This window comes from Pelodiscus sinensis, chromosome 13 (assembly GCF_052426305.1).
Source record: "Pelodiscus sinensis isolate ZL-2025 chromosome 13, ASM5242630v1, whole genome shotgun sequence".
Lineage (NCBI taxonomy): Eukaryota > Metazoa > Chordata > Testudines > Trionychidae > Pelodiscus > Pelodiscus sinensis.
In genome coordinates this window covers 14,398,556-14,423,508 of record NC_143064.1, presented here as the reverse complement: position 1 = coordinate 14,423,508, position 24,953 = coordinate 14,398,556, and the positions used below count along the sequence as shown (strand labels likewise).

The following is a 24,953-nucleotide window of genomic DNA, read 5'->3' as shown; positions in this document are numbered from 1 at the left end:
CTGACTGGGGGCTGCACACTCCCTTGCCTATATTGTGGTATTTCCAGCAAGCCAGACTGCCTAAACAGGCCAGTGTCTGTGCTTTGCTTTCTCTTCAGAGATTATAAACAGCATAATTGCTTCCAATTAGAAGTTACCACACACCTCTTTCTAAGAAAGCACATTTATTCTTAAGGTGAAAGCATTAGAAAAAAAACCCCACATTAAAACACAGAAGACTCTATGCATATGCTAATAAGTTTACCAAAGATCACCAACTGCAGAAGTAGGTGTGGCAGGAGTCAGTTCTTTAAACCCCTCAAAGGTTTTTTTTTCTGTGGCTGTAAGTTCATATTGGCATTAGCTCACAATATGCACACTCATGCAGACTATTCTTGCAGTGATGCATTAAGAACTTTACCATTACATGTTGTGTTTTATTAATGAAATAGACAACTATTTATAACAATGAGAACATGAGAAACAGAATTAAAATACAATAGACATTGATGAAGAATCAACTAATTACCCACTTGAGTCAGTTTCTGGTATTGTCATAGAGAAAGTAATCTTTTCCTATTTAAAAACAAGTTAAAATTGCAAGTACACATTTAGTAATTTGCACACCAGTATTGCTTTTCTAACAGTATGCCAAAATGCCTTCTCCTGGAGGTCTAGATACAAATAACTTATACCATCCTCTTATTTCTAGAAAACAGATATTTGGAAGACAAAAGTATTTTAGACAGTTCAGCGGTGGACATTTCTGGAAGAGAGGACATTTGGTCACATCCTCCACTCCAACACCTGAGGCCACATAACATTGTGAAGCAATATTGATATGCAGTCTTAACATTGCCTTTTGGTTTTTTCCTGCCAATAAAAGGTTATGAAAATGGGCTTTTTATCCAAGAAAGATGACTGCCTCTCAAAGAAAAATCATAGAATCCTAGGGCTGGAAGAGACCGCTGGAGGTCATTGAGTGCAGCCTCCTGCCAAAGCAGGGCCAATCCCAACTAAATTATCCCAGGGCTTTGTAAAGCCGAGACTAAAAAACCTCTAGGGATGGAGATTCCACCACCTCCCTACATAACCCATCCCAGTGCTTCCCCATCCTCCTAGTGAAATAGTTTTCCCTACTATCCAACCTGGACCTCCCCCAAAAGTCATTGCAACCTACAGCAGAAGTAGGAATAATGGTTTGATTCTATATGTAAACATTCCTCTGTGAACGATAAATGGCAATTGCATCCTTCAACGGCCCAAAGGCCCGAAAGGCAACTTCATGCCCTGGGTAGCCCTAAACCCAGCACTGCGAGCTGGGCCTGGATGCCAGGGAAGGAATCGCTTTGTAATTAGCCTGGCCTCACTCCTTTGACTAAGGCAGCCCCCCCAGCTGCACTTAGCCAGGTTTTACCCCATTGCCATTCACACCACAACCTGCGCACACCCCATAGGGTGACCCTGGGCAGGCGGCTCCCCTCCCCCACATTTGCCCCCCCAGCAGCAGCCCAAGTCCCCCTAGGCTGGCCCCACCGCTCAGCGCGGGGATCACTACAACGCTGGCCTAGCTGCCTCCCTCATAGACAGAACCCCACAGCAGGCCTGGGTCAGGAAAGGGACATTGCTGGCGGGGATATGGGGGGGGGGGGGGCGAATGAGGCATTTTCCGCCCCTCCCCCCTTCAGAAGTGTGCGTTTGGTTAGCCCAGGAACCGGTTAGCTCCGCCCTGAACTGGTCTGGAACCCGCTTCGAACGTTACAGGCCCCGCCCCTGAGGCAACACTGCGTGAGGCCACCCCCCGAGCGGGAAAAAAAAACCCCCACAGGCGGCCCGCTCCCGGGGAGGCGTCTCCTATTGGCCCGCTGCGGATCACGTGCTGACCCCACCCTTTCGCCCATTCCCTCCACGCACATGCGCTGACGCTCTCGCTGTCGGAACGGTTCCTCCCACCCCGTCCCTTCCGGTCCCTTCCGCTCTTGCGCACTGAGTCCCGGGCCGGGCGGCAAATAAACAGGACTCGGTGGCGAGCGTCGGCCTCCCCTCAGGGAGGCGGGGGCTGGGCGCTCGCGGGGCGGCGGAGGAGCTGCGGGGGCGGGAGGGGCGCGTGGAGCGCCGGGGGCAGGATGAGCGGCGGCGGCTCGGACGGGAACGAGGAGTTCTACCAGCAGCTGCGGCTGCAGCAGCTCTACGAGGCCCGCCGCAGCGGCGAGGGCGAGCCGGACCCCTTCACCTACGTGGACCCGGCGGACGGGACGGCCTACGAGTGGGACCGGGAGAAGAAGGCCTGGTTCCCTAAGGTGAGGCGGGGAAGCGACCGCGGCCTCCGGGGGGGGGGCAGGAGCTCACGGCGGGGGGGGGGGGGCACGGGAAAGCCCCCTGGAGCAGCGGCGTCTCCCGGCAAACTCCCCCGGGGTCGCCGCCTCGCTGTACCCCGGGTTTCTCCTCGCCCCGGTGCCTTGGTCCCTGGGCGAGCGCTAATATTGCAGGTGGGAGGGGGAGTCTCTTAGGGCTTCCTCGAGGGCCGCCTGTGCGGCTACTTTGTGTCTCGGGGCCCGCAGCCCTGTCTTCACAAGTCCTGGGCATTGCTGTACTAATGCATCGTATGGCGCGGCGGGGTGAGTCTTCCCCGCCAGTGGCTGGGATTAGGGATGTTGGTGCCTAATAGAATAGTGGAACAGCCGCATGAAGTCTTTGTGGTGACTTGACTCTTCTGTAGTCCCCCGGGGGTGAGGCTGGCAGCCAGTACAGAGGCAGCAATGTGGGGTGCCAGGCGGACGCTGGTCTGTGAGGGGAGCCAGTTTAAGAACCAGCTCCCCTTGCACACAAGCGTCAGTTGTCCCCGCCCCAATAGAGGCTGCTGGGGTCTGGCGTGGGAGACTGATGCAAAGCAGCTTCTGTTCATGGCAGTCGGGTCTGGCCGTGGACAGAGGTTGCTCCAGCAGTAGCCTCTGGCCATTGGGGGGGCTGCTGCTGAGGACCAGCCTCTGTCTCTGGTGGGCTCAACCTTCCTGCGGGCAGGGGCAGCTGCTGCGAAGCAGCCTCTATCTGTGGTGGGACCAAGCTTGTTGTGAACAGAGGCTGTTGCTGCTGCAAAGCAGCCTCTGCTCATAATGGGCAAAGGCTGCTTTGTAGCAGGCTCCCCTGGGCCTCTCCCTGCCCCTACACCACAGTCTCTGATAGAGGAAGCAGGAGGGTGGGTGGGCGGGCGGACAGGCAGGCACCACCGCGGAGCCCATGTTGGGGGAACTGTTTTTTAAGGTGGCTCCTGCCAGCACCTGCTCCTGCTGTCCTCCCCCTTGTTGCTTCTGATACAGCAGGGGGGGTGGGGGAGGGATGCAAGTAGTCAACTTAATTGTCAACTAGGCTTATCGGTTAATTGTCTAGTTGAATACTTGTTGACATCCTTAGTCAGAAGATAGCTAATGAAATAGAGCTGTTATTGATTCATGGACAACCCAGTTTATGAAGAGTGGCTTCTGTGACTGGCAGAATTCATGCTCAGTCACGATTTATTGCTGCTGTACAAATGCAGACATTTGGCTAATGGAATTGTATGGTGGGTCAGTAACTTGCAGGCCACTTCACACCATTTTATAGAGCACTCCAGGGGTGGGTTTCTCCTTAGTCATGATGTAACCATAGGTCCATTCTAGAGTCTAGGATGTTCTGTGTGTTTGTGTCATATCTAATCATTTTAAGCTCAAATACTTAGAGGTGTAAGTAACTTCCACTATTCTTTTTCTCATGGTTTGAGCTTCATCTGCATTAGCCTGATGATTAAATGAGCATTGAAATCATAATCTTTAAAGTTTGTTCCATCAGAACAGAATTGAGGACCATTGGTCAGCAATTGTCCCAGAGTTTGTACTTGCCTGTTCTGGGGAAAGAAGGCTTAGGTTCCAATCAGAGCATTAAAAACCTTTCACAGTTATAAAAATACAGTAACTGGTCTTATGTGATGTTGGCTGGGATTATAATAAAGGTGTTCATTTAATGTTCCAGAAAATCAGTCCTAGCTGGTTTTGGGTAAATGGAAAGCCTGGTTTGGAATAATACATTTTAGCTGGCTTTGGGTAAATGGAATACCTAATATATTAAAATTCTGCTGAGGTTATTTTGTTTTGTTTAGTAACCCCTTTAACAACAAAAATTTACATGAGAAACAAGGCCAGTTTTAAGAAATAAAGTTGGTAATGAATTTAAAATTACTTCTCATATATTTGGAATATTTTTTTCCCACAAATCTAAAAATAATGTTGCTGCAGGACAGTTTATTAGAGGTATTGATTCACTGATGTATTAAGTTATTTGATAAACAAAGCTATTAACACTATTCAATGAAAAAATTTGAAACAAGTTTAAACCCTTTAAGATAAAATTCAGCACTCATGAAAGTAATGAGCTGTTTAGATTGGCTGGAGCCAAATGTAGTGTAGGTTACCATAATGTATAATTCTTCAGAGGTCAATGAATTCTTCCTAAATTAGGTCTACGACTTTTCATTGAGTAACCACACTCTTACACTTGTGATATACTGGTGATTGATACACACTGGAATTTAGTCTGTTATGGTGTGGCTGTAATTTGACAAACTACTTAACTCCAGAAAAACTTTATATTAAGATTACTTCTGTATGGGTATGTCTACACAGCAAAGTTTTTCGAAATAACAGCCGTTATTTCAAAATAACTTTGCTAGTGTCTACACAGCCAAATTAATTTTGAAATAGTGGAGCGCTTATTTCGAATTTGGTAAACCTCATTCCATGAGGAATAACGCCAAATTTGAAATAGCTATTTCGGAATAAGTGCTGTGTAGACACTTATTTTGAAATAGGGGGCCTCCAGCCTTCCCAAGGTGCCCTGGTGGCCACTCCAGCCTCAGCCAAGAACACTCCTTTCCCTTCCCCCTCCCCGGAGCCCTTAAAAGGGTTGACACTGGCCACAGTGCCTGTCCCAGCTGCAAGCCTGCCAGACCAGAACCAGCCCCATACCCAGTGGCCCCAAAATATAAGCCAGCAAGCCATTGGCAGTCAGCCCTCCACCGCTCCCCAGGAGCAGTCTGCCAGCTCCCAGGAGCCTGTCAGGGCCTGGAGAAGATGGGCGCCTTCTTGGTCCAGGGTGGAGATCATGGACCTTATTCAGGTTTGGGGACGATGCCCCCAATATCCAGGATCGCCCCACTAGATGGGAGAACGTGGCCATCTATGGCAGGATAGCTGCCAGTCTGGCCACCAAAGGCCATATGCGAACCCAGGAGCAGGTTCGCATGAAAATCAAGTTGGTCCGGGGAGACCCCCCCCAGCCCTGAGCTTTCCCCTCCCCCTTCTTCCACTTGCTTCCCCCTTCCAGCTCCATCCTCCCAGGTTTCCCACTCCCCTCTCCTCCCCTCTTCTCCCCTCTCCTGCCTCCCCCCCCCCCCCCCCCAGTTTTGTTAAATAAAGAGAGTTTGTGTTCATGAAAATATGTGTATTTTATTTGACATCAGGAAGGGGGATTAGGGAGGGGTAAGTGGAAGGACGTGAGGGAGGAATGAGGCACAAGCCCCCAGTAGGGCACACCAGGGAGGCTATTAGTGCTCCTCAGGGTGGAAGCTCTCCCGCAGGGTCTCCCCGATGGACCCTCCTGGATGGCAGCTTGCAGAAAGTGCAGCCAGGCTCACAGCAACGTGTCCACGAGAAGCACCAGAGTGCCCAGGGGCAGCTCTGGCTCCATGTTGCAGAGCATTGTGGTGTCCTGAGTGAGGGCAAGCAGAGCACGCAGAGACAAAATGCTTTGCTGTCCCTCATCGAGGTAGGCAAGCAAGCAGGGAACCTGAGAACCAGCTGTCTGGTGGGGGAGAGGGGTCCCTTTAAACACAGGCCTCAGATATTTTGCATGGCTGCTGCCTGAGGCTAACTTCTGACCTGATGCCCTGCAGTACCTGGTTCCGGCCAGCCTTCAATGCGATTCTCCGTCCACTCAGTGTGGATGCACTATTTCGAAATAGCAAAATGCTATTTCAAAATGCATTTTGTGTGTAGATGCATTATTTTGAAATACCTTATTTCAAAATAGTTCATTCGAAATAAGTTATTTCAAAATAATGCTGTAGTGTTGACATACCCTATGGGAGAAAGATGAATGCCATTTATAGTTCTATATCTTTCTTTGCCATGTACTTACGTCCTTCTTAAGGTAAGAGTTTCCAAACAAAAAATAATCTATATAAAAGTTCAAAGAGGCTGCAGCGATTTAATTTAACTACCTTTTATCATGCAAGCATGGACTTATTCAGAATCCCATCTACCTGACTCTGAAATATAAAAAGTTTTGTCACTTTTGAACACAGATGGAACACCTATCATGTAAGTTAGTTCAGAAAAACCTAATGTTCACTTACCAAGCTGAGTTCTAAGTCTTAAAGAAGGTTATCCGAAAACCATATTTAAGGTGGATACACTGATTTAAACAGGAGATCGTAACCATTTTGTGGCTCTAAAATGTCCGAGTAACTTCATCTAGTGCAGTGGTCACCAACTGGTCGATTGTGATCGACTGGCTGATCGCAGTGCCCCTAAGGCTTGATTGCTGCGGCTAGCAGGCTGGGTGGCTGTCCCTCTTTGATCCAGCCTCGCTGGAGCACAGAAGCCTCGGTAGGCTGAAAGCTGCAGCCTGCGAAGCTGCGCCGCTCTCCAGCTGGGCTGGATCAAAGAGGGGCAGCATCCTCTCTTTCTTAACTTGCTGGTTGGGATGGGGAAAGAGGTGTATGTGCTTTTGCATTCGCATCCCTGTTCTTGCCTCCTGCTCTGGGAGGAGGCTGAGTGGCTGGCACACGTGGCATGCTGGGGATAGGGCTACACCACAATGTTCCCTGCGGGTTGTGCGTGGGCTCTGGGAGCCCCTTCCCCAGTGCCCTGCTGTGCCTGGCCCGGCTGAAGCTGGCCCTGCTAGCCCCAGCTCCGCTGCCTGTAGGCAAAGGGCTGGGCTGGGCAAGGAAGACAGACTGCCTCCGTCTCCTCCTCTCCCCAGTGCTGCTCCCCGGGGCCTGCAAATCTCAGCACTATTGTCCTGCCAGTGAGTGTGCTGGGGGCACAGGGATGTGGAGGTAGGCCGGGAGGGAAGGGTGAAAGAACATGTGGGGGTAGGGGTTGCACTGAGGGGCATGGGGCGATGCAGGGGATCAGGCTGTGGGGGAATCATGGGGCTGAAGGGAGCGAGGCTGCAACAGAGGAAGGATTTGAGGGGGGATACAATTTTACTTGGCAGAAGCTGCACTTTCCTTTACTCGCCACTTCTTTGCCTCCTTCCCCCAACTAGCTATTTGGCTGCATTCTCACCCTTTCACCTTTTCTGCGTTACTTCCCCAAACCCCACCCACCTCCAAACTCCCTCTGGTACCTCCACCCCATACCCTCTCTCGCCACTAAATTCCCTTCCAGACCCAGCCCTCCTCACCCTGTCCTTCCACCCAGATCCGGCATCCCTATCCCACTCGCTAGCAGCTCTGTCCCACACATTTGGCCCCTCATTTTTGTTTCCACCTCAGAGCCCAAGGGGGTCCACAAAATCTTCTGGAAACCCAAAAAAGTAAATCTGGCCTATGGGAAGCCCTGAACCTCAATCCATACTGCCCCTTCCCCTCATGCTGTGGGGGCCGGAGTGCTAGAAGAGTGAGGTGTCTTAGTTGGGGGTCACATCAATGAGGGTTGGGGGTTTGGGGGAAAGTTTTTTTTTTTTTTGCTTCTCACTTGTGTGGTACCCATCTGTGGGTCAGTGGCCCCCGATCCAAAAAAGGTTCCTTACCCCTGCCATAAATAAAGAAAACATTGAAACCTTTTCCATTGGACATAATATTTTACTTTATTTAAAATTAAGTTTGATCAACTAACATGTGAAAGTTAAAATGCTTAATCTGTTTAATTTAAATTAAATCATATTCTCCCGCTGCAACACTAGCAAAATGGCTTGGGTGTAATTATGTAATTAATGGTGAGTGTCCATTACCAACGGGTAGTCTGTGGAAAGGTTTGGAGAGGGCAGGGCTTCAAGAAAGAGGTGGGGTCTCGGGGAAAGGATGGGGTAGATCCTGGCTTGCCCTGATATTTAAAAAGTGATTTTGGGTGTGTAAAGGTTGGAGACCACTGATCTAGTATATTGTCCTATTAGAACCATACTGTCAATGGCTTGTAAAAATCTTAGTATTAAATCTTACTTAGCAACACACAAGTATATATAAGTTTTGCATCATATAGTTAATTCTTGAGGTGAAAGACCTAGTTAGACATTGCTTTTATTCTCACAGGGAGGTTTGGTTGGGAGGGAAATAGCTAACATGCAATGACCTTAGATTTGAATCACATATTCATGCAAATTGCCTGTAAAAAGATTTACTATCTATTAACAGTAATCAATTTCTCTGAAAATGTTTTTTTCCCTAAAGACAGAGGCACACAACTGTCAGTCAATATAATACTCAATATTTTGGTTCTTGGCTGCCTGTTGATATCACTTCTCCTTTGCTTATGATCAAAAGAAACTGAGTTCTATCCTTTGTATTGTATTATGGCTTTATTTCTGCACCAGACAAATCTAACTCAGTAAGCAGAAGTTTTAAAAGTTTTACCTTGGAAAAGGGGGCATTATTGAAGTTTAAGTTAATCTGCAATACAGAAAGAACAAAGTTCCTGAATAGTGTGTACAGACTTCTGTGTGTGGCTTTACTTAATATCCACTATTTGTATGTTTTAGTTGCAATGTCCTTTTGTCCTTATATTTTCCATTGTAAATGAAGACATTTGGATTACTTTAGTAGTTGTCTTCAGAAATTCACCACCAGTAACATTGTAATTGTGCTCTGAGGCTTATTCTTTGATCTTTATTATAGATTAATGTTTAACATTCCTTTTCTAGGTGACTGAAGACTTCCTGGCAACATACCATGCTAACTATGGCATCCCTACAGATAGTTCAGACAGTTCCTCTGCTTCAAAGACCGAAAAAAAGCCAGCTGTGGAATCTAGGATGGTAGAGGCACCGAAGTCAACAAATAAAAAAGCATCCCAACAGACAGATTCTAAACAAAAAGGAGAAAAAAGAAAACTTGAAGCGGGTAAGGATCTCCATTTTGCATAAGATGGAAAATATACAATAGTTAAGAAAAACGAATGAATAAATGGGGGGGACTACGGCCTATAATGGCAAGGAGAAAGGAGGGTCAGGGCACAACAGGGAGGCAAGATCAAATCAATATCTTAGATGCCTATATACAAATGCGAGAAGTATGGGTAATAAGCAGGAAGAACTGGAATTGCTAACCAATAAATACAACTATGATATCATTGGTATTACAGAAACCTGGTGGGATGGGACGCATGATTGGAATGTTGGTATGGAAGGGTACGGCTTGCTCAGGAAGGACAGACAGGGAAAAAAGGGAGGAGGGGTTGCCTTGTATATTAAAAATGTACACACTTGGACTGAAGTGGAGATGAATGTAGGAGATAGCTGTGTAGAGAGTCTCTGGGTTAAGCTAAAAGGGGTAAAAAACGAGGGTGATATCATGCTAGGAGTCTACTACAGGCCACCTAGCCAGGTGGAAGAGGTGGATGAGGCCTTTTTTAAACAATTAACAAAACTATCCAAAGCCCAAGATTTGGTGGTGATGGGGGACTTCAACTATCCAGACATTTGTTGGGAAACTAACACAGCGAGGCACAGGCTATCCAATAAGTTTCTGGACTGCATTGGAGACAACTTTCTGTTTCAGAAGGTTGAAAAAGCTACCAGAGGAGAAGCTGTTCTGGATTTGGTTTTAACAAATAGGGAGGAACTAGTTGAGAACTTGAAAGTGGAAGACAGTATAGGGGACAGTGATCACGAAATAATAGAGTTCATGATCTTAAGGAAAGGTAGAAGGGAAACCAGCACAATTGAGGTAATGGATTTCAGGAAGGCAGATTTTGATAAGCTCAGAGAACTTGTAGGTAAGGTCCCATGGGAAGCAAGACTGAAGGGAAAAACAACTGAGGAGAGTTGGAAGTATTTCAAAGGGACGTTGTTAAGGGCCCAAAAGCAAACAATTCCGCTGTGTAGGAAAGATAGAAAATATGGCAAAAGACCAGCTTGGCTTAACAAGGAGATCTTGCACGATCTCAAAATAAAAAAGGAGTCCTATAAAAAATGGAAACTAGGACAACTAACAAAGGATGAATATAGGCAAGCAACACGGGAATGCAGGGGCAAGATTAGAAAGGCAAAGGCACAAAATGAGATCAAACTAGCTACAGGCATAAAGGGAAACAAGAAGACTTTTTATAAATACATTAAAAGCAAGAGGAAGACCAAGGACAGGGTAGGCCCACTGCTTAGTGAGGAGGGAGAAGCAGTAACAGGAAACTTGGAAATGGCGGAGATGCTCAATGACTTCTTTGTTTCGGTCTTCACCGAGAAGTCTGGAGGTGTGCCTAACGTAGTGAATACAAGCAGAGAGGGTAGGTTTAGAAGATAGGATTCACAAAGAACAAGTTAAAAGTCACTTAGGAAAGTTAGATGTCAGCAAGTCACCAGGTCCTGATGAAATGCATCCCAGGATACTCAAGGAGCTGATAGAGGAGGTATCTGAGCCTTTAGCTATGATCTTTGAAAAATCATGGCAGACAGGGGAGATTCCAGAAGACTGGAAAAGGGCAAATATTGTGCCCATATATAAAAAGGGGAATAAGAACAACCCAGGAAACTATAGACCGGTCAGTTTAACGTCTGTCCCAGGGAAGATAATGGAGCAGGTAATTAAGGAAATCCTATGCAAACACTTGGAAGGTAATAAAGTGATAGGGAATAGCCAGCATGGGTTTGTGAAGAACAAGTCATGCCAAACTAATCTGATAGCTTTCTTTGATAAGATAACGAGCCTTGTGGATAAGGGAGAAGCGGTGGATGTCATATACCTAGACTTTAGTAAGGCATTTGATACGGTCTCGCATGATATTCTTATTGATAAACTAGGCAAATATAACTTAGATAGGGCCACGATAAGGTGGGTGCATAATTGGCTGGATAACCGTAGTCAGAGAGTTGTTGTTAACGGTTCTAAATCCTGCTGGAAAGGGATAACAAGTGGAGTTCCTCAAGGGTCTGTTTTGGGACCCGTACTGTTCAATATCTTCATCAATGATGTAGATATTGGGATAGAGAGTACGCTTATTAAGTTTGCGGATGATACCAAACTGGGTGGGGTTGCGACTTCTTTGGAGGATAGGGACATAATTCAAAATGACCTTAGCAAGTTAGAGAAATGGTCAGAGGTAAACAGGATGAGGTTTAATAAAGAGAAATGCAAAGTGCTCCACTTAGGAAGGAACAATCAGTTCCATACATACAAGATGGGAAGCGACTGTCTAGGAAGGAGCATGGCAGAAAGGGATCTAGGGGTCATAGTGGACCACAAGTTGAATATGAGTCAACAGTGTGATGCTGTTGCCAAAAAAGCAAATATGATTCTAGCTTGTATCAACAGGTGTGTTGTAAGCAAAACTCGTAAAGTCATTCTGCCGCTCTACTCTGCACTAGTTAGGCCTCAGCTGGAGTACTGTGTCCAGTTCTGGGCGCCACATTTCAAGAAAGATGTGGAGAAATTGGAAAGGGTACAGAGAAGAGCGACAAGAATGATTAAAGGTCTAGAGAACATGACCTATGAAGCCAGGCTTCATGAACTGGGCTTGTTTAGTTTGGAAAAAAGAAGATTAAGGGGGGACATGATAGCGGTTTTCAAATATCTAAAAGGGTGTCACAAGGAGGAAGGAGAAAATTTGTTCCTCTTGGTTTCTGAGGACAGGACAAGGAGTAATGGGCTTAAAGTGCAGCAGGGGAGGTTTAGATTGGACATTAGGAAAAAATTCCTAACTGTCAGGGTGGTCAAATATTGGAATAAATTGCCAAGGGAGGTGGTGGAATCTCCCTCTCTGGAGATATTTAAGAACAGGTTAGATAGACATCTGTCAGGGATGGTGTAGGTGGAGCTTGGTCCTGCCTTGAGGGCGGGGGGCTGGACTCGATGACCTCTCGAGGTCCCTTCCAGTCCTATTATTCTATGATTCTATGATTCTATGAAATATAATTTTATATTAGTATTATGCACAGTAGAGCTGGTCAAGCACCTATTCTGAAAATTTTTTAAACACTTCTGAAATTTCATAGCATTTATTAGGTTTTAAAAGCCTTATTTCTAACTTGAAAGGTAAATCAAGTTACTGACAGTGTTCTGAGCTCTCTAGGGATAAGTGGAAGGTTGGAAATTTAATTATTTAAATTTACAAATGAGAGCTGAGTTAAAATCTATTCTTTTTTTAGTGTTTTAGCACAACTCATGGAATTATGATTCTGTTTTAGGATGGTTTCATGTTGAAGAAGACAAAAACACAAATGTGTACGTGACAGGTAAGTTATTGCTTTTTAAAAAATATATATACTGCCTAAGGGGGGCGCGTGTGTGTGTGTCTTGGTTATATAAATTGCCTATCTCTGATCCAGAGCACATATCTTAATAGTGTGGATCACATATTAAGTATCTCATTGACTGACTCCATCTTCTCTAGCCCATGAAATAATGAATGACTTATGCTCAGATTTGATTGTATAGCATCCCTATGACAACTACAGCAATTGCTTACATGGAAAGGTAGTACAGTAAACTTCTGATAATCCGGCACCTTTAGGGCCCAGGGGGTGCCAGATTATCAAATATGCCGGACTCGGAAGGGAGGGCTGTGAGGGGTTTGGGGTGGGGTGGGTGGGATGCCATTCCAGACCCCTCATAGCCCCCCCTTCCGATAATCTGGCTCTGCCCCAGGCGTCCCTGATTCAGCTGCTGCTGGTCAGTTTCAGCAGCGGCTGAATCGGGACACCTGCAGCAGAGCAGTTGGAGTGCTGCCTGGTTGGTTCGGTAGCACTGACCCTTGGCGCAGCGAGACCAACCTGGCAGCACCCCAGCTGCTCTTGGGGACGCCTGGGGCAGAGCAGAGCAGCTGGGGTGCTTCCGGGTTGGTCCCACAGCGCCGAGGAGAGGCGCTACTGGACCAACCCGGCAGCACCCCAGCTGCTCTACCCCAGCTGTCCCCAAGTCAGCCGCTGCTGATACTGATCAGCGGCTGACTCCAGGAAGCCGGGGAAGAGCAGCTCTGCCCCTGCCTTCCTGGAGTCAGCCGCTGGTCAGTTTCAGCAGCGGCTGAATTGGGGACAGCTGGGGTGCTGCCGGGTTGGTCCCGCAGCCCCGAGGGGCAGCGCTACGGGACCTACCCGGCAGCACTCCAGCTGCTCTGCCCCTGGCTTCCCCGATTCAGCTGCTGGTCAGTTTTAGCAGCAGCTGAATCGGGGAAGCTGGGGGCAGAGCAGCTCCAATGGTCCGGCTGCCCAGAGCACTTCCGGGTTCCTGATGGTGTCGGACCATCAGATGCCGGATCATCGGAGTTTTACTGTACTCGGAAACTGTTGAATACATTTACGTTTTGAAAACAAATTTAGCTGGTTGAAACAGGGAGAGTTCAGTGTGACCAGCCAGTATTCCAAGAACCACCAGCAAGTTTCTGTAGATTGCCATGGTACATGAACACAACTCGAGAATCACCTGTGATTCAAAAACAGGGGTCTGAGTCCAATTAGGGAGGCTTTGAGCAGGTTTCAGTGGATCTGATAAGCAGGGCCAGCATTAGACTAACTGGTGACCTGGCAGGCAGCCAAATTCCTGCTGCATGGGGCTGAAGCCCAGGGCCGTGACCTTGCCGCCTGGGGACAAAGCTGAAGCCTGAGTAAATGTGGCTTTGCTGGGGCTCCTGTGGCACAAAGCCTTAGGGCATTGCCCTGCTTGCTACCCCCAACACTGGCTCTTGTATGCAGAAAAACAGTTGTGGCACATATGGGCCATGGAGTTTTTATAGCATGTTATGGGGGCCTCCTAAAGAGAGAGGCTGAAAACTGCTGGTCTAGACTAGGACTTGATCTTAGTGCAGGCAAAACCCGGAATAAAAAGGGGAAGGGAAGGCAGTGTTACAACAGGATAATGTTGGTTTCATTAGTTGTGCATGCATCTTGTGTATTTTGTTCTTGTATATCTTTAATATTTTCTCATTTTCAAAATGAGGTTTTGTTTTGAAGAAGATATCTGTGGTGGAAATGGGAGGGGTATAACATGAGAGAAGAGTGAGAAAGTTAGGAGGAGGTTTGATTGAGGGAACAATGTATTTTATACCAGTATTTCTGTAATTCATCCCTTCGTGATCTAAATACTATTTCTGTATGCAGGTGCTTATTAACATTCATGATGATATCTTTTTGCATATTTTCATGCTTGTTCTCAGTCCAAAGATGAATTTGTTTAAAAAGGTAATAGAACTGGCTGTTTTGAGTTACCTGAACACAAGAAAAACATGCAACTGAAGCAGTGTATTTTAAAATGTGGATCTCTCCTTTATCTAGGCTTAGCTAACTCAGGAATTTTTCATAATATAAAAATATTTCAAATGCCTTTTTTCTGCTCAAATAACTTAGTCGTTCAAAAATTTCAAATGTCAATATGTTCAGAGTCTTACATGAAGGCATGTTGTGCTAAATTAGAAAAAAATAGTAAGAGTGACAATTGTACTGGCTATGCAGTGTCTTTCTGTCCCAATGAAAATGTAGATTTCCAAATGTGCACAGTGGGAAAACTGTGCATTGGTTAATATAGTTACTTGCAGATAGGTTAATGTAGTTTCCTTGATATCCCAAAACAATGACAAAGCAAATAAGTCCAACAACATTTAATGCAACACAGACTTTACATCCAGAGGTCAGGAAACTCAGAAGTTAATGATTACCATAGAAACCATAACATTTCCACGTCACTTATTTAAAAAGCAGAAAGATTACCAAACATTCAGTTAACAAGAAATAAAACATATGCTCAAAACTAAGTTGCAGTTAACACGCATTTAATTTCAAACATGTAAAATCTCACCCATTATATAATGATGCCTTTTTAAAAAATGGACTTAGTGGTATTGGAAAAACTGGATTTGGATTTCACTATATAACCGCATTCTAGATTTATATGGGTGAGTTTACTTTGCAGGTTTACCTCCAGACATTACAAAGGATGAATTTATACAGGTTATGTCAAAGTGTGGTATCATTATGAGAGATCCTGTGACTGAAGAACATAAAATCAAACTTTATAAAGATAAGCAAGGAAATCTTAAAGGAGATGGCCTCTGTTGTTATCTCAAGGTCAGTGGTGCATTCTGTAATATTGCTTTTTTTGTGTGTTGGCTTTGCTTCATGATAAAATACTTTATTATCAGATATGTAACTCTGTAACTTTTCTCAGACTAGAAGAGCTCTCTAACTCAAAAGCTTGTCTTTTTACCAACAGAAATTGGCCCAATAAAAAATACCCCTCATCTTCTCTCCCCAATATCCTGGGATCAGCATGGCTACAACACAGCTGCAACCTTTTTTGACAGTTATCAACCTCTACTGGTCATTATTAGATGTTGTTGATACAGATCTCTGAAGGTCACTTGGATGCCATAAGATGACCACTGGTCATAGTGTTCACAATTTTTACCTTGTGCTCCGTCCATTGTACCCACCTGTTTTCACTCATATTTCACTTAACTGCAAGCTTTGGGAGTTCTTTTGATTAGGCACCATCTTTTTTTGTGTTTGTACACAATCTTCCACATTAGGACCCCTGTTTGACGTGGTGACCTGCAGTTGGGGGGGCAAGTTAAGTCACTGGTGAAATAAGTATTTGGGGGCCAGACTAAAACAATATTAAAAGTAGCTAAAATTTGACATTAATTTTTGTAAACCGGTTCAAGCTATGTTTGGGTATAGAGGAATTCATTTTTCGATTTTTTTTATATCGAAATCTTCACATTGATGCTTGTTTCAAGGCTGCTTATAATTTGCTTTATCTTCAAATAGCGAGAATCAGTTGAACTTGCATTAAGACTTCTGGATGACGATGAGATTAGAGGCTACAAATTGCATGTTGAAGTAGCAAAGTTTCAACTAAAGGGGGAGTATGATGCAAGCAAAAAGAAGAAGAAATGCAAAGACTACAAGAAAAAGCTGTCTCAACAACAAAAGTTTGTAACTTTTTTCAGTAAAATGTTTTTTTCTAAATTGTCTTGGCTAAAACAGTTTCTCCTATTCATTTATTCAATGTTCTATCAAACAATTAAAGATCCAGAATTAGATTTACAGTTATTTCATTGGGGGTGGTGTGAGGAATGCAAAAAACACTGATGTTTTAAAAGTGCCTTGGATTGTCATGTGTGATTGGAGTTTGAGAATCAAAGACTTCCATGACTTCCTTCTGTAAGGGTAGGATGTTACATTTGAGAGGCAAGTAGTATAGTAAGTAACTTTTCCTGAGTTACTGAATCTGCAGAATGCTACAGTCACTTTTATTTCTTGTTATAGGATCAACTTTAAATCACAAAAGATCACTTTTAGCTTTCTACATGTTAAATTCAATAATTACATTGCACTTACAAAATTTCTAGAGTAGTTAGCTTGAAGTCTCAATTAGTATGTGAACAAATACGCTTTCTGTGTTGTACACTAACACCTGCTTTCAGCATTCAGATGCTTTTTAATTAAAAAAAAAAAAATATTATATAGAGTTAAATTACATGTGACCTTAAAGAATTAAGCAATTCCTGTTATTGGAAACAAGAACATTTCATTTAGATATTGATATTTTTTAAAACGCATAGGCTGGAACAATAGAATTTCCCCTTTGATCCTAGGTGTCGCTTTAAAAAAAAAAAGCTAAAATATTTTCAGGCACTGACTTTAAATGGCTCATTTTACTTGACATTGAAAACCTTAATTAGCTTGTACGGTGACCTGAATAAAAATCCTAGAACTTCTCATCAGAAGCAGCAGAAATAAGCAGTTTTACTAAATCAGACTTTTTTCTGAGATTGATATTAATAAATGCTAATGAAATCAAGCACAGTTTCAGTTAAAGAATATTACTGGAGGTTCCAATTTCTACAAGTCTGACCAACCATAGTTAAAATGAAAATCCACAGAAAAACTTGAGGGTGTGGCAAAGGGTGTACAGTGGCACTATTTTTGACATTATAAAGGTGAGGAGTACTTGAAATGCGAGCAGTACAATTTTACTGCAAGACAGTGTAAGCTTGAGAGAATACAATTAAAATAATGTCAAAACAATTTTCAAAGACCTTTTTGGAAATCTTTAGCAGTGTGTTGCACCTTAAAGCTGGTATTCTGTTACCTTTTTAAAAAATACTGTCCTAGTCTGAAATGACAGTAGGAGACTTCAAATACTGTTTCCTAAATTGTTCAAGGCACTTAATAACCCAATTATGTTTTTCTGACTCCGTTTTTTATCCCATGCTCCAGTTCAATTGCAGTCTTTAGATTATTTCTTGAATGGTCCAATAGACTACACTGACTACTGAAATTCAATTTGGCTTGTTTGTTTCATTCTTGGGCATTTTTACAGTATTTGACGTAACTTCGTAAGAAGAACAGCAATTAACGTGCATCTCCCCTTTCCATTCAATTTTCTAGAAGATGTAAATAATTATTTTGAACCAAAGTAGCTACCATTACTGAAATCTGTGTGTCAAATTAATGATTTTTTTCAGCAAATTCTTGTAGAAACTGAAGAAAGGGCAACAATGTCTTCTTACTATTGTTTCATTTCATTAGACAGTTGGATTGGAGGCCTGAGAAGAAAGATGATACAGTTCGAAAGCGACATGAGCGTGTTGTCATCATCAGGAACATGTTCCATCCAAAGGATTTTGAGGTAGGTAGAACTAAATAATAGGTAAAGCTGGTAGTGCTGGCAATAGCCATCATTGCTCATTATTTATCATAAAACCCTGTTTTCTGTTGCTTATAATGTTGCTAAATGTTAATTGTTCAGGCAGAAATCTTCCATACTAAGTGTCTGCCTCAGGCTGAATGTGTTAGAAAATTTCAGCTAATAGGGAAAATATTGCCTTAAGTTTAAAAAAAAAAAAAATCAAAACAGAAAATTAACTACTTCCTTGAGAAGCTCTAATGCTTCCATGGTTTGGAGCAGGGACTTGACATTTGGCAGGGAGTAAGTGTCACGCTGGTCTCATAGATTCTATTTGCCATCCCCATGGAAATTGGCTCACACTATCACGAAGTTAAAATATGAAAATGTATACTTTGCACATGCTCAATGAGAACTTGTTTTGGCAGCTAAATACTCTGAAGATGCTGAGCATGCTCCATCCCAGAGCTGTGGGGGCTAAGCAAGACTTACCCTGCAATTACTGCTTCTGGCTGCTGTTGCAGGTTGTTGTGGCCCCAGCAAATAAAGAGACTGTTTTGTGTCCTGCTTCCTTTGTTGGCTCCCACTAAATTGAACTCCGAAAGGTCAATCATGGCAGTGTTGATCTTCAGTGTAGTGAAAACAAGCCCTTAAGAGTGTGAATTCCAGTCTGGAGTTCATACACAGTTAATAGAACTTTTAGCTTCATTTTTATTTAAAAAGCTTATTTTTAAACCAAAACCTTATTTCTTTCTTTGCAGGAAGACCCGTTAGTATTGAATGAGATCAGGGAAGACCTACGGACAGAATGTGAAAAGTTTGGAGCAGCAAAGAAGGTTCTCCTATTTGATGTAGGTGTTTTCTATTATGTTGTTTGGGCATAATTGCTGTAACCTTTCTGATCAAATATACAAGATGTTCATGTTCCTTAAATTATGAATAAGATGTCTGGTTCTCTAATATTTTTCATGCAATCCTAAATTTCATTTTTCAGAATTTCAAATTTTCCGTTCTACAACTTCTTAATTTAGAATTTCTTCCCATTTTAACAAAGGTAAAGTTTAAAAAACTGCACATTTGCATATTCCAGCTTCCCCTTTGTCTAAATGCAATATTCAACTTCTGCAATAGTTTTGTGGACATATGCATTAGAAGTCGAAAAGGATACTGTACACTCACAAAATTGCAAATAGCTTAAATCAGCTTTTTTAAAACACTAGATTGTGTACAAAAAGATTGTAAGTACCTTTGTTGAAAACATAAAACTGAAAATCTTCTTTGTCAAGTACTAAAGATGGTGCTGTTTCAAAATCTGAAAAGAATGGAAGGGAGTATATATTTCAAAATTGTATGCATGCAAACTGGCTTTCGCGTATGTCTTCACACCTACCTGATCTTGTATAAGAGTAGAGTAAAGATCATTGGAATAAAATTTAATTGCTTTTTAGAATAGAGAGGGGTGTGATAGGGTTTTGTCTGTCTTAACAGCGACACCCAGATGGAGTGGCCTCTGTTTCATTTAAAGAACCAGAAGAAGCTGATCTGTGCATACAAGCTCTCAATGGCAGGTGGTTTGGTGGTCGTCAGCTAAGTGTCGAAACATGGGATGGTACAACAGATTATCAGGTAATCCTTAATTGTCTCTCTTGACCACATTTTAATTTCTAAAAATTCTTAACTCTGAACTTATTTAATTTTTAAAATAAACAACACTTAAAATTTAAGTAAAATTGCATATTTAAATATTATTTTCAAAGGATAAATTTTAAGCCTGGCTTACCCACTGATGCCAGTTATTTGGGATTCTTGCAGGCCTATTTTTGTTGTTACAAATGTATTTAATAGTTTTAAAAGACCCTGATTATCTTATTTGTACATTAAAGGTAAACTCTTCAGTAATTCATTATTAGCAATCTGTACAGCATCTAGACAATGAGCCTGACCCAAATGAAACCTCATGGTATTAATATAGTCAGTATTGATTGTAATAAAGAAGCTGTTACATAGTTTTACCAAGTATAAATTAATTTTTTTTCCACTGTGAAAGATTGGATTTCTTGTAGCAGTACTAATTAAGGGCTATTTATTCATAGGTGGAAGAGACCTCAAGAGAGAGAGAGGAAAGGCTCAAGCTATGGGGATCATTTTTAGGAGAGGCTGATGCAGAGAAGCAGAAAATGGCAGCTGCTTCAGATTCTGCAGCTAGTAGTGTGAAACTGCCTGAAGACCAGCCTTCAAAAGATAATGGCACATCTAAAGGTGATGTGAATGTGGAAGCTCATAAGAGAGAGGATAATGGTGAAGGCATTAATGAAGATGGCACTCCATCAACAGATAGCAGCCTTGCAGGCAGTGATGACGAAGCTGATACATAACATTTCCAATATTTTATGAAAGCATGCTTTTTAGGGTGGTGATTGGATTTCTCTTATCCTGTGCTTCAGGGTGACTACAGACAGTGTTCAAATGTTTATATGCATATTTGATGTCATCAGCTTGTGCTTTGAAATTTTCATTAAAAGCCGTAGTTAATTAAGATCTACAAAGCTTTGTATTAATTGGCTGTAGTTCAAGCTAAATATCTCAAGTGGCCAGGAGTTCAACAGAACTGATCGGGCTTCTTATGTCATATTTGCTTGTCAGTGTTTAAATTATATAAATGTTTGAAGTGTAAGTGAACTCCCGCTTTTGAACAATTACACAATCTGAAACATTTTAGTAATGTACAAAAATATTAAAATAGATTTTAATGTTTGGTTTAGTTTCCCTAGACTTTTGGAATTTGGTATCTTTCTGTTTAACTGGCTTGAGCACTTTTGACAGTTTTACAGAACAGTTGTTGCGGTAAGACCCAATACGTTCACCCTGCATTAGGCATTTTAAATAGCAGATTATGGGGCATGAAATTATTGCTCAGTCTTCTGAAAATTCTTGCCGTAGCCTACACTGAGCCACAGATAAGTGAAGATATTTTAAAATCAAAATGCTCCATTTAGAAGGGTCTGAACTTCTTGATTCTTTTGTTAATGCAAACAAGTTGTGAGTATTTTGAGATTAGCACCTGTAAACCCTTCAATACCTTGAACACTAAATAAAACTGACCTTTAATCTTCAGTTGACTTCATCCTACCACCAAAATGTATTTCCATATGTTGAAAGCATGTAAAAACAATACACTGAATGTGTGGCTTTTGAGGTTCTTTTGCTTTAACAGATCAAATGCTTTTTCAGTCTTTGGTAGGGTACGGAGTCAATATGTACCATATTCTTTTTGAGAGAGTTGCTTTTAGTTCAGTTCAGTGCCTGCAGGGCCCCTTCCACCAAAAACTTAATACAATTTAAAGGACTTTGACCTTTAATTCCAAGGCTGTCACTCAGTTTATGAACATTGTTGAACGTGTTTGTCAAAAATTAGATGCCCTTTTCTATTTACTTTTTTGTTTTATTAGTGATTAAATTGACTTGAACAAAATGTTTAATTAGGCAAGTATTTTCAAAAGAATGCCTAAAATTAGTCTCCTTCATTAGGTGTGTAAAGTTGTTTGAAGTTCAAAAGTTACTTCAGTGGATCAGCTTGTATGCCAAGCACTTTGAAAACCCATTTTTTTATGCAGCTTGTTTAAAAGTATTATCCCTAGTTCCTCTGTTTAATATTTGGAGCTGTCTCTGGATTGTTTGTTCATTTCCAAGGTACTTTTTTAACTTTCAACTAAAATTGTTGATTCTTTTACAAACGCAGATACTGGGTGGTGACAGATTATGGGTGTTCGTGCTTCTGTTTCCAACTTTTGAAGCACTCAATTTTAATAGAGACACTGCTTGTCTTTAATTTGTACCGTGCATATCTTTCTTTTTCTTTTTCTTTTTTTTTTGTCTTGACAATTACACTGTAGTTAAGAGGTTTTTTTGATAATCTGTATTTATGTAGATTATGGCAATAAGTTTGAATAAATATTTATTCAGACTACTTGCCCTTGTGGTTATATCTTATTTTCTTTCAAGCAACCTAGAAGAGAGAACAGTAGTTAAGATGATCAGACTTGTAACCCTTGATTGTAAGAAAGTGATGGCTATTTTAATTTATTATAAACTAGTATGGCTATTTTTTAATTTTAAATAAAACATCCCTTTGGGATTTTTTTAAAAGTTGATCATGCCATTGAGAGAAAACCACTTAATTCTCTCTCCCCCATCTTTGAGCATATCATGAATTATAAACCTTGGCAAAATAAGTGCTTCTGATGTGTTTAGTGATTCTGTATTGGTTAGCTTATAAGTATGGAGAGTAACACATTTGAATTGCATCCAGCCCATGCAGTTCTAAACAATGTTTCCACTGGTACAGTATTTACTGACCATTGCGGTCACCACAAACATGAATGCTTAAAGCTTCTGTATGTAACATGCAGCTTAATACCATGGGCATTGTTTTCAGCTCTCAAATATGAGATTTTTGACCTTGTCAAGTTAGCAGGCATTGTTAGCTTTCTAGAGGTCCTAATTAATTATCTAAATCATTCTAGGCGGCTCAGTGTAGCAATTTAAAAAAAGGAATTTAAATTGCTGTAGCAAATGCCTGAGAAATGAATGTTTCATGGTTCTAAATGCCATATCAGTGTCAAATCAAATATAATTTAGCTTTGACTATTTAAAACTATGCTTAAACCATGTAAAACGAAGGAATTGGTGTATGTATAGTAACTTCCCTCTCGGTTGATTTAAAAATTTGATAGCTTGCCTCTCAGTTGATTTAAAAATTTGACAGCTTGCCCATTTACCAAAATGTGTTTAATGAGTGGGGATAAGTTTTAAATTCTCCCTATTTCAGACTTGAAATAGTGCAACAACAAAAACTAAAAAACAAAAGCCACTTCACTGGCATTTTGAAATAATTTTTAAGAATATTGCCTGAAATTCTGAACCATTTGTTTCCGCGTCTGGTCAAAATTTCTAAAACAGTGGTTTCTAATCTGTGGTCTGTGGGCCCCTCTTGGTCCGTGACGGTACTGTAGCAGATTAGTGGAAATTTTAAAAATAAAGGACATGATCTTACTTTTTCTTTTCCTTTTCCTTTTCTTTTTTTTCTCCCGTAGGGATAGGGTGGGTCCATGAAATTTTAATCGATTGAAAAGGGATCCATATACTCAAAAAGGTTGGGAACCACTGGTCTAAAATGACACACATTCATGTTGATATACCTTTTTACCTATCTTTCATACAGTAAAATAAGGAAAATATTTTTTAAAACCAGCAGCTTATTCATGAACTATACAAGAATGGTGATAATATATAGAAAACAGTGAGACAAATAACTTTAGTTTCCAGTGCAGTGCTTATTTAAATAGTGATTTTAAATTAAAGTACCTTTCCCTTTTTGTTGAATACAATAATTATGAAAGTTTTCATAAGCTTATAGGGGAAATTAGTTTGCCACATGGTTATATTGAATCATGTGATCACAAAACATGAATTTGAAGCACACAATTGTAAATTATAATACAGAATAAGGCAGTGGATAGTGTGTAATTAACTGATATGCAGATAAGCAGAACTTCTGAATGTATTAATGATTAATGGGTTTTTTAGACATCTGGTAAGTGTGTTTTTTTGTTTGTTTTTTATTCCAAGTGACTATGTAGTAATAAATTTCTAAAATATAGTATCTGCCCCCTAAATAGTTTTACATGAGTATAACCCAAAAGTAGCAGAAAAATGAGTCTTTTCACATGGCCTGAGATTCACAAAATGCTCACATAACCAGTCCCACTGAAGAAGACTACACTTGTGAGTACAGTTTTATAGGATTGAGTCCAGGGTCCTGTCAATTCAGTAAAAATGGCAAGATCAGGACTCAATATGGGTTTCTAATTATCCTTATGTAATTTTGAAGTGCTGTTAATCAGCTGCATGCTTTCAGATGCTGTCTTCACTTTTGAAAGCTGTCTTCCTGATCTGATCTGTACTCTTCCTACCTGAATACCTTTATGAAGTTCTTACAGTTCGTAGAGAAAACAATCTTGTCAGAAGTGAACATTTCAAGAAGCTGTCTCCCTCTTTTAAAATTATAGTGACCTCTGGAAAGGCCAACTATGTCTGGTCTACAGTAAGTTGACATGATTTGCTAGTATTAGTGTAGCTCAAGTTGAAAGAGCTACTTTTTGAAGATCCTGCTCTTAGATTTGGATAGTGGCAAAACACTGACTCTGTATTTAAAATAATTTAAATACAAAAGGGAGGGTAATATTAAATAGTTTGCACTTACATACAGTGTGGATAATATTGCCATGTTCTAACTGTTCATTGTATTGCCTGCTTAAGGTCCAAATAAAATGACAGATCAATATGATAATTGAATAATAGTATGATTATTATGCACAAGAGATGGTAAAAACCCATTAAGTACTATGCAAAGATTAGACTGGAACAGGGAAAACCCCCTGAAAGGAGCAGATATAAATGGTTTTGCATGTACATGTGTGAAGAGGGGAGGTAGGGATAGTTTAGTTTCATTTTGCATCAAAATGTTTGTTGCTCCTGCTGATTTTCACTTTTAAAATACAGCTGGATGTACTTAACTCTTAACTGAATTTCAATCCTTATTACAAGTTTTATTTTGTACAGGGATTGCAATTTGCTTGAAATCATTAGTGTATTACAGTGCATTTTGGTCTTAAAAACTTGTCCCAGATTTCATTCACAAGACTCAACTATTAATTTTTGGAATATTTAGTTCCAGTTCACTAAAATGTACAGGTATTAGATGCTTTATAAAATTACACTGACCTTTGTATTCTACAGTGAAACAGTATCCACATCTTACACTCTGCATTGCAACCTTGGCTAAATTCCTTCTAAGACTTCACATTGCTTTAGTTTTTTCGTTGGACTCAATCTTTTTTCTGAATTTGAGAAAATATGCTGTAATATGACAAATTTTGTATATTAAGAAAGTTGTGTTACATTGTGTGAGTGTGCTGAATTATGCAGGGCTTGAAGTTTTTGGTATTGAGGTATTCTGAAAGTGCTATCATATGATTATAGAAATGTAAAATGGCTTTGTTACATTTTTTGCACTGACCATTATGTAATACTACTGTAGTAATATTGTAAGTTTAAATCTTTCAATAAACTGATTTTTTTTTCTAATTGGTTTGCCCTTAAATGG

At 41.5% G+C, this 24,953-nt stretch overlaps 1 protein-coding gene across 1 annotated transcript; it reads left to right on the top strand.

Moving 5' to 3' along the window:
* Window positions 1-1,967: 1,967 nt before the first annotated feature.
* HTATSF1 (HIV-1 Tat specific factor 1) lies at window positions 1,968-24,934 on the top strand. Its single transcript, XM_075941042.2, has 9 exons — window positions 1,968-2,279; window positions 8,875-9,073; window positions 12,352-12,399; window positions 15,068-15,222; window positions 15,925-16,088; window positions 17,692-17,791; window positions 18,550-18,639; window positions 19,277-19,414; window positions 19,882-24,934. Exons 1-9 carry the CDS (start codon window positions 2,106-2,108, stop codon window positions 20,161-20,163), a joined length of 1,350 nt encoding a protein of 449 aa, XP_075797157.1. The 5' UTR covers window positions 1,968-2,105; the 3' UTR covers window positions 20,164-24,934.
* Window positions 24,935-24,953: the final 19 nt, after the last annotated feature.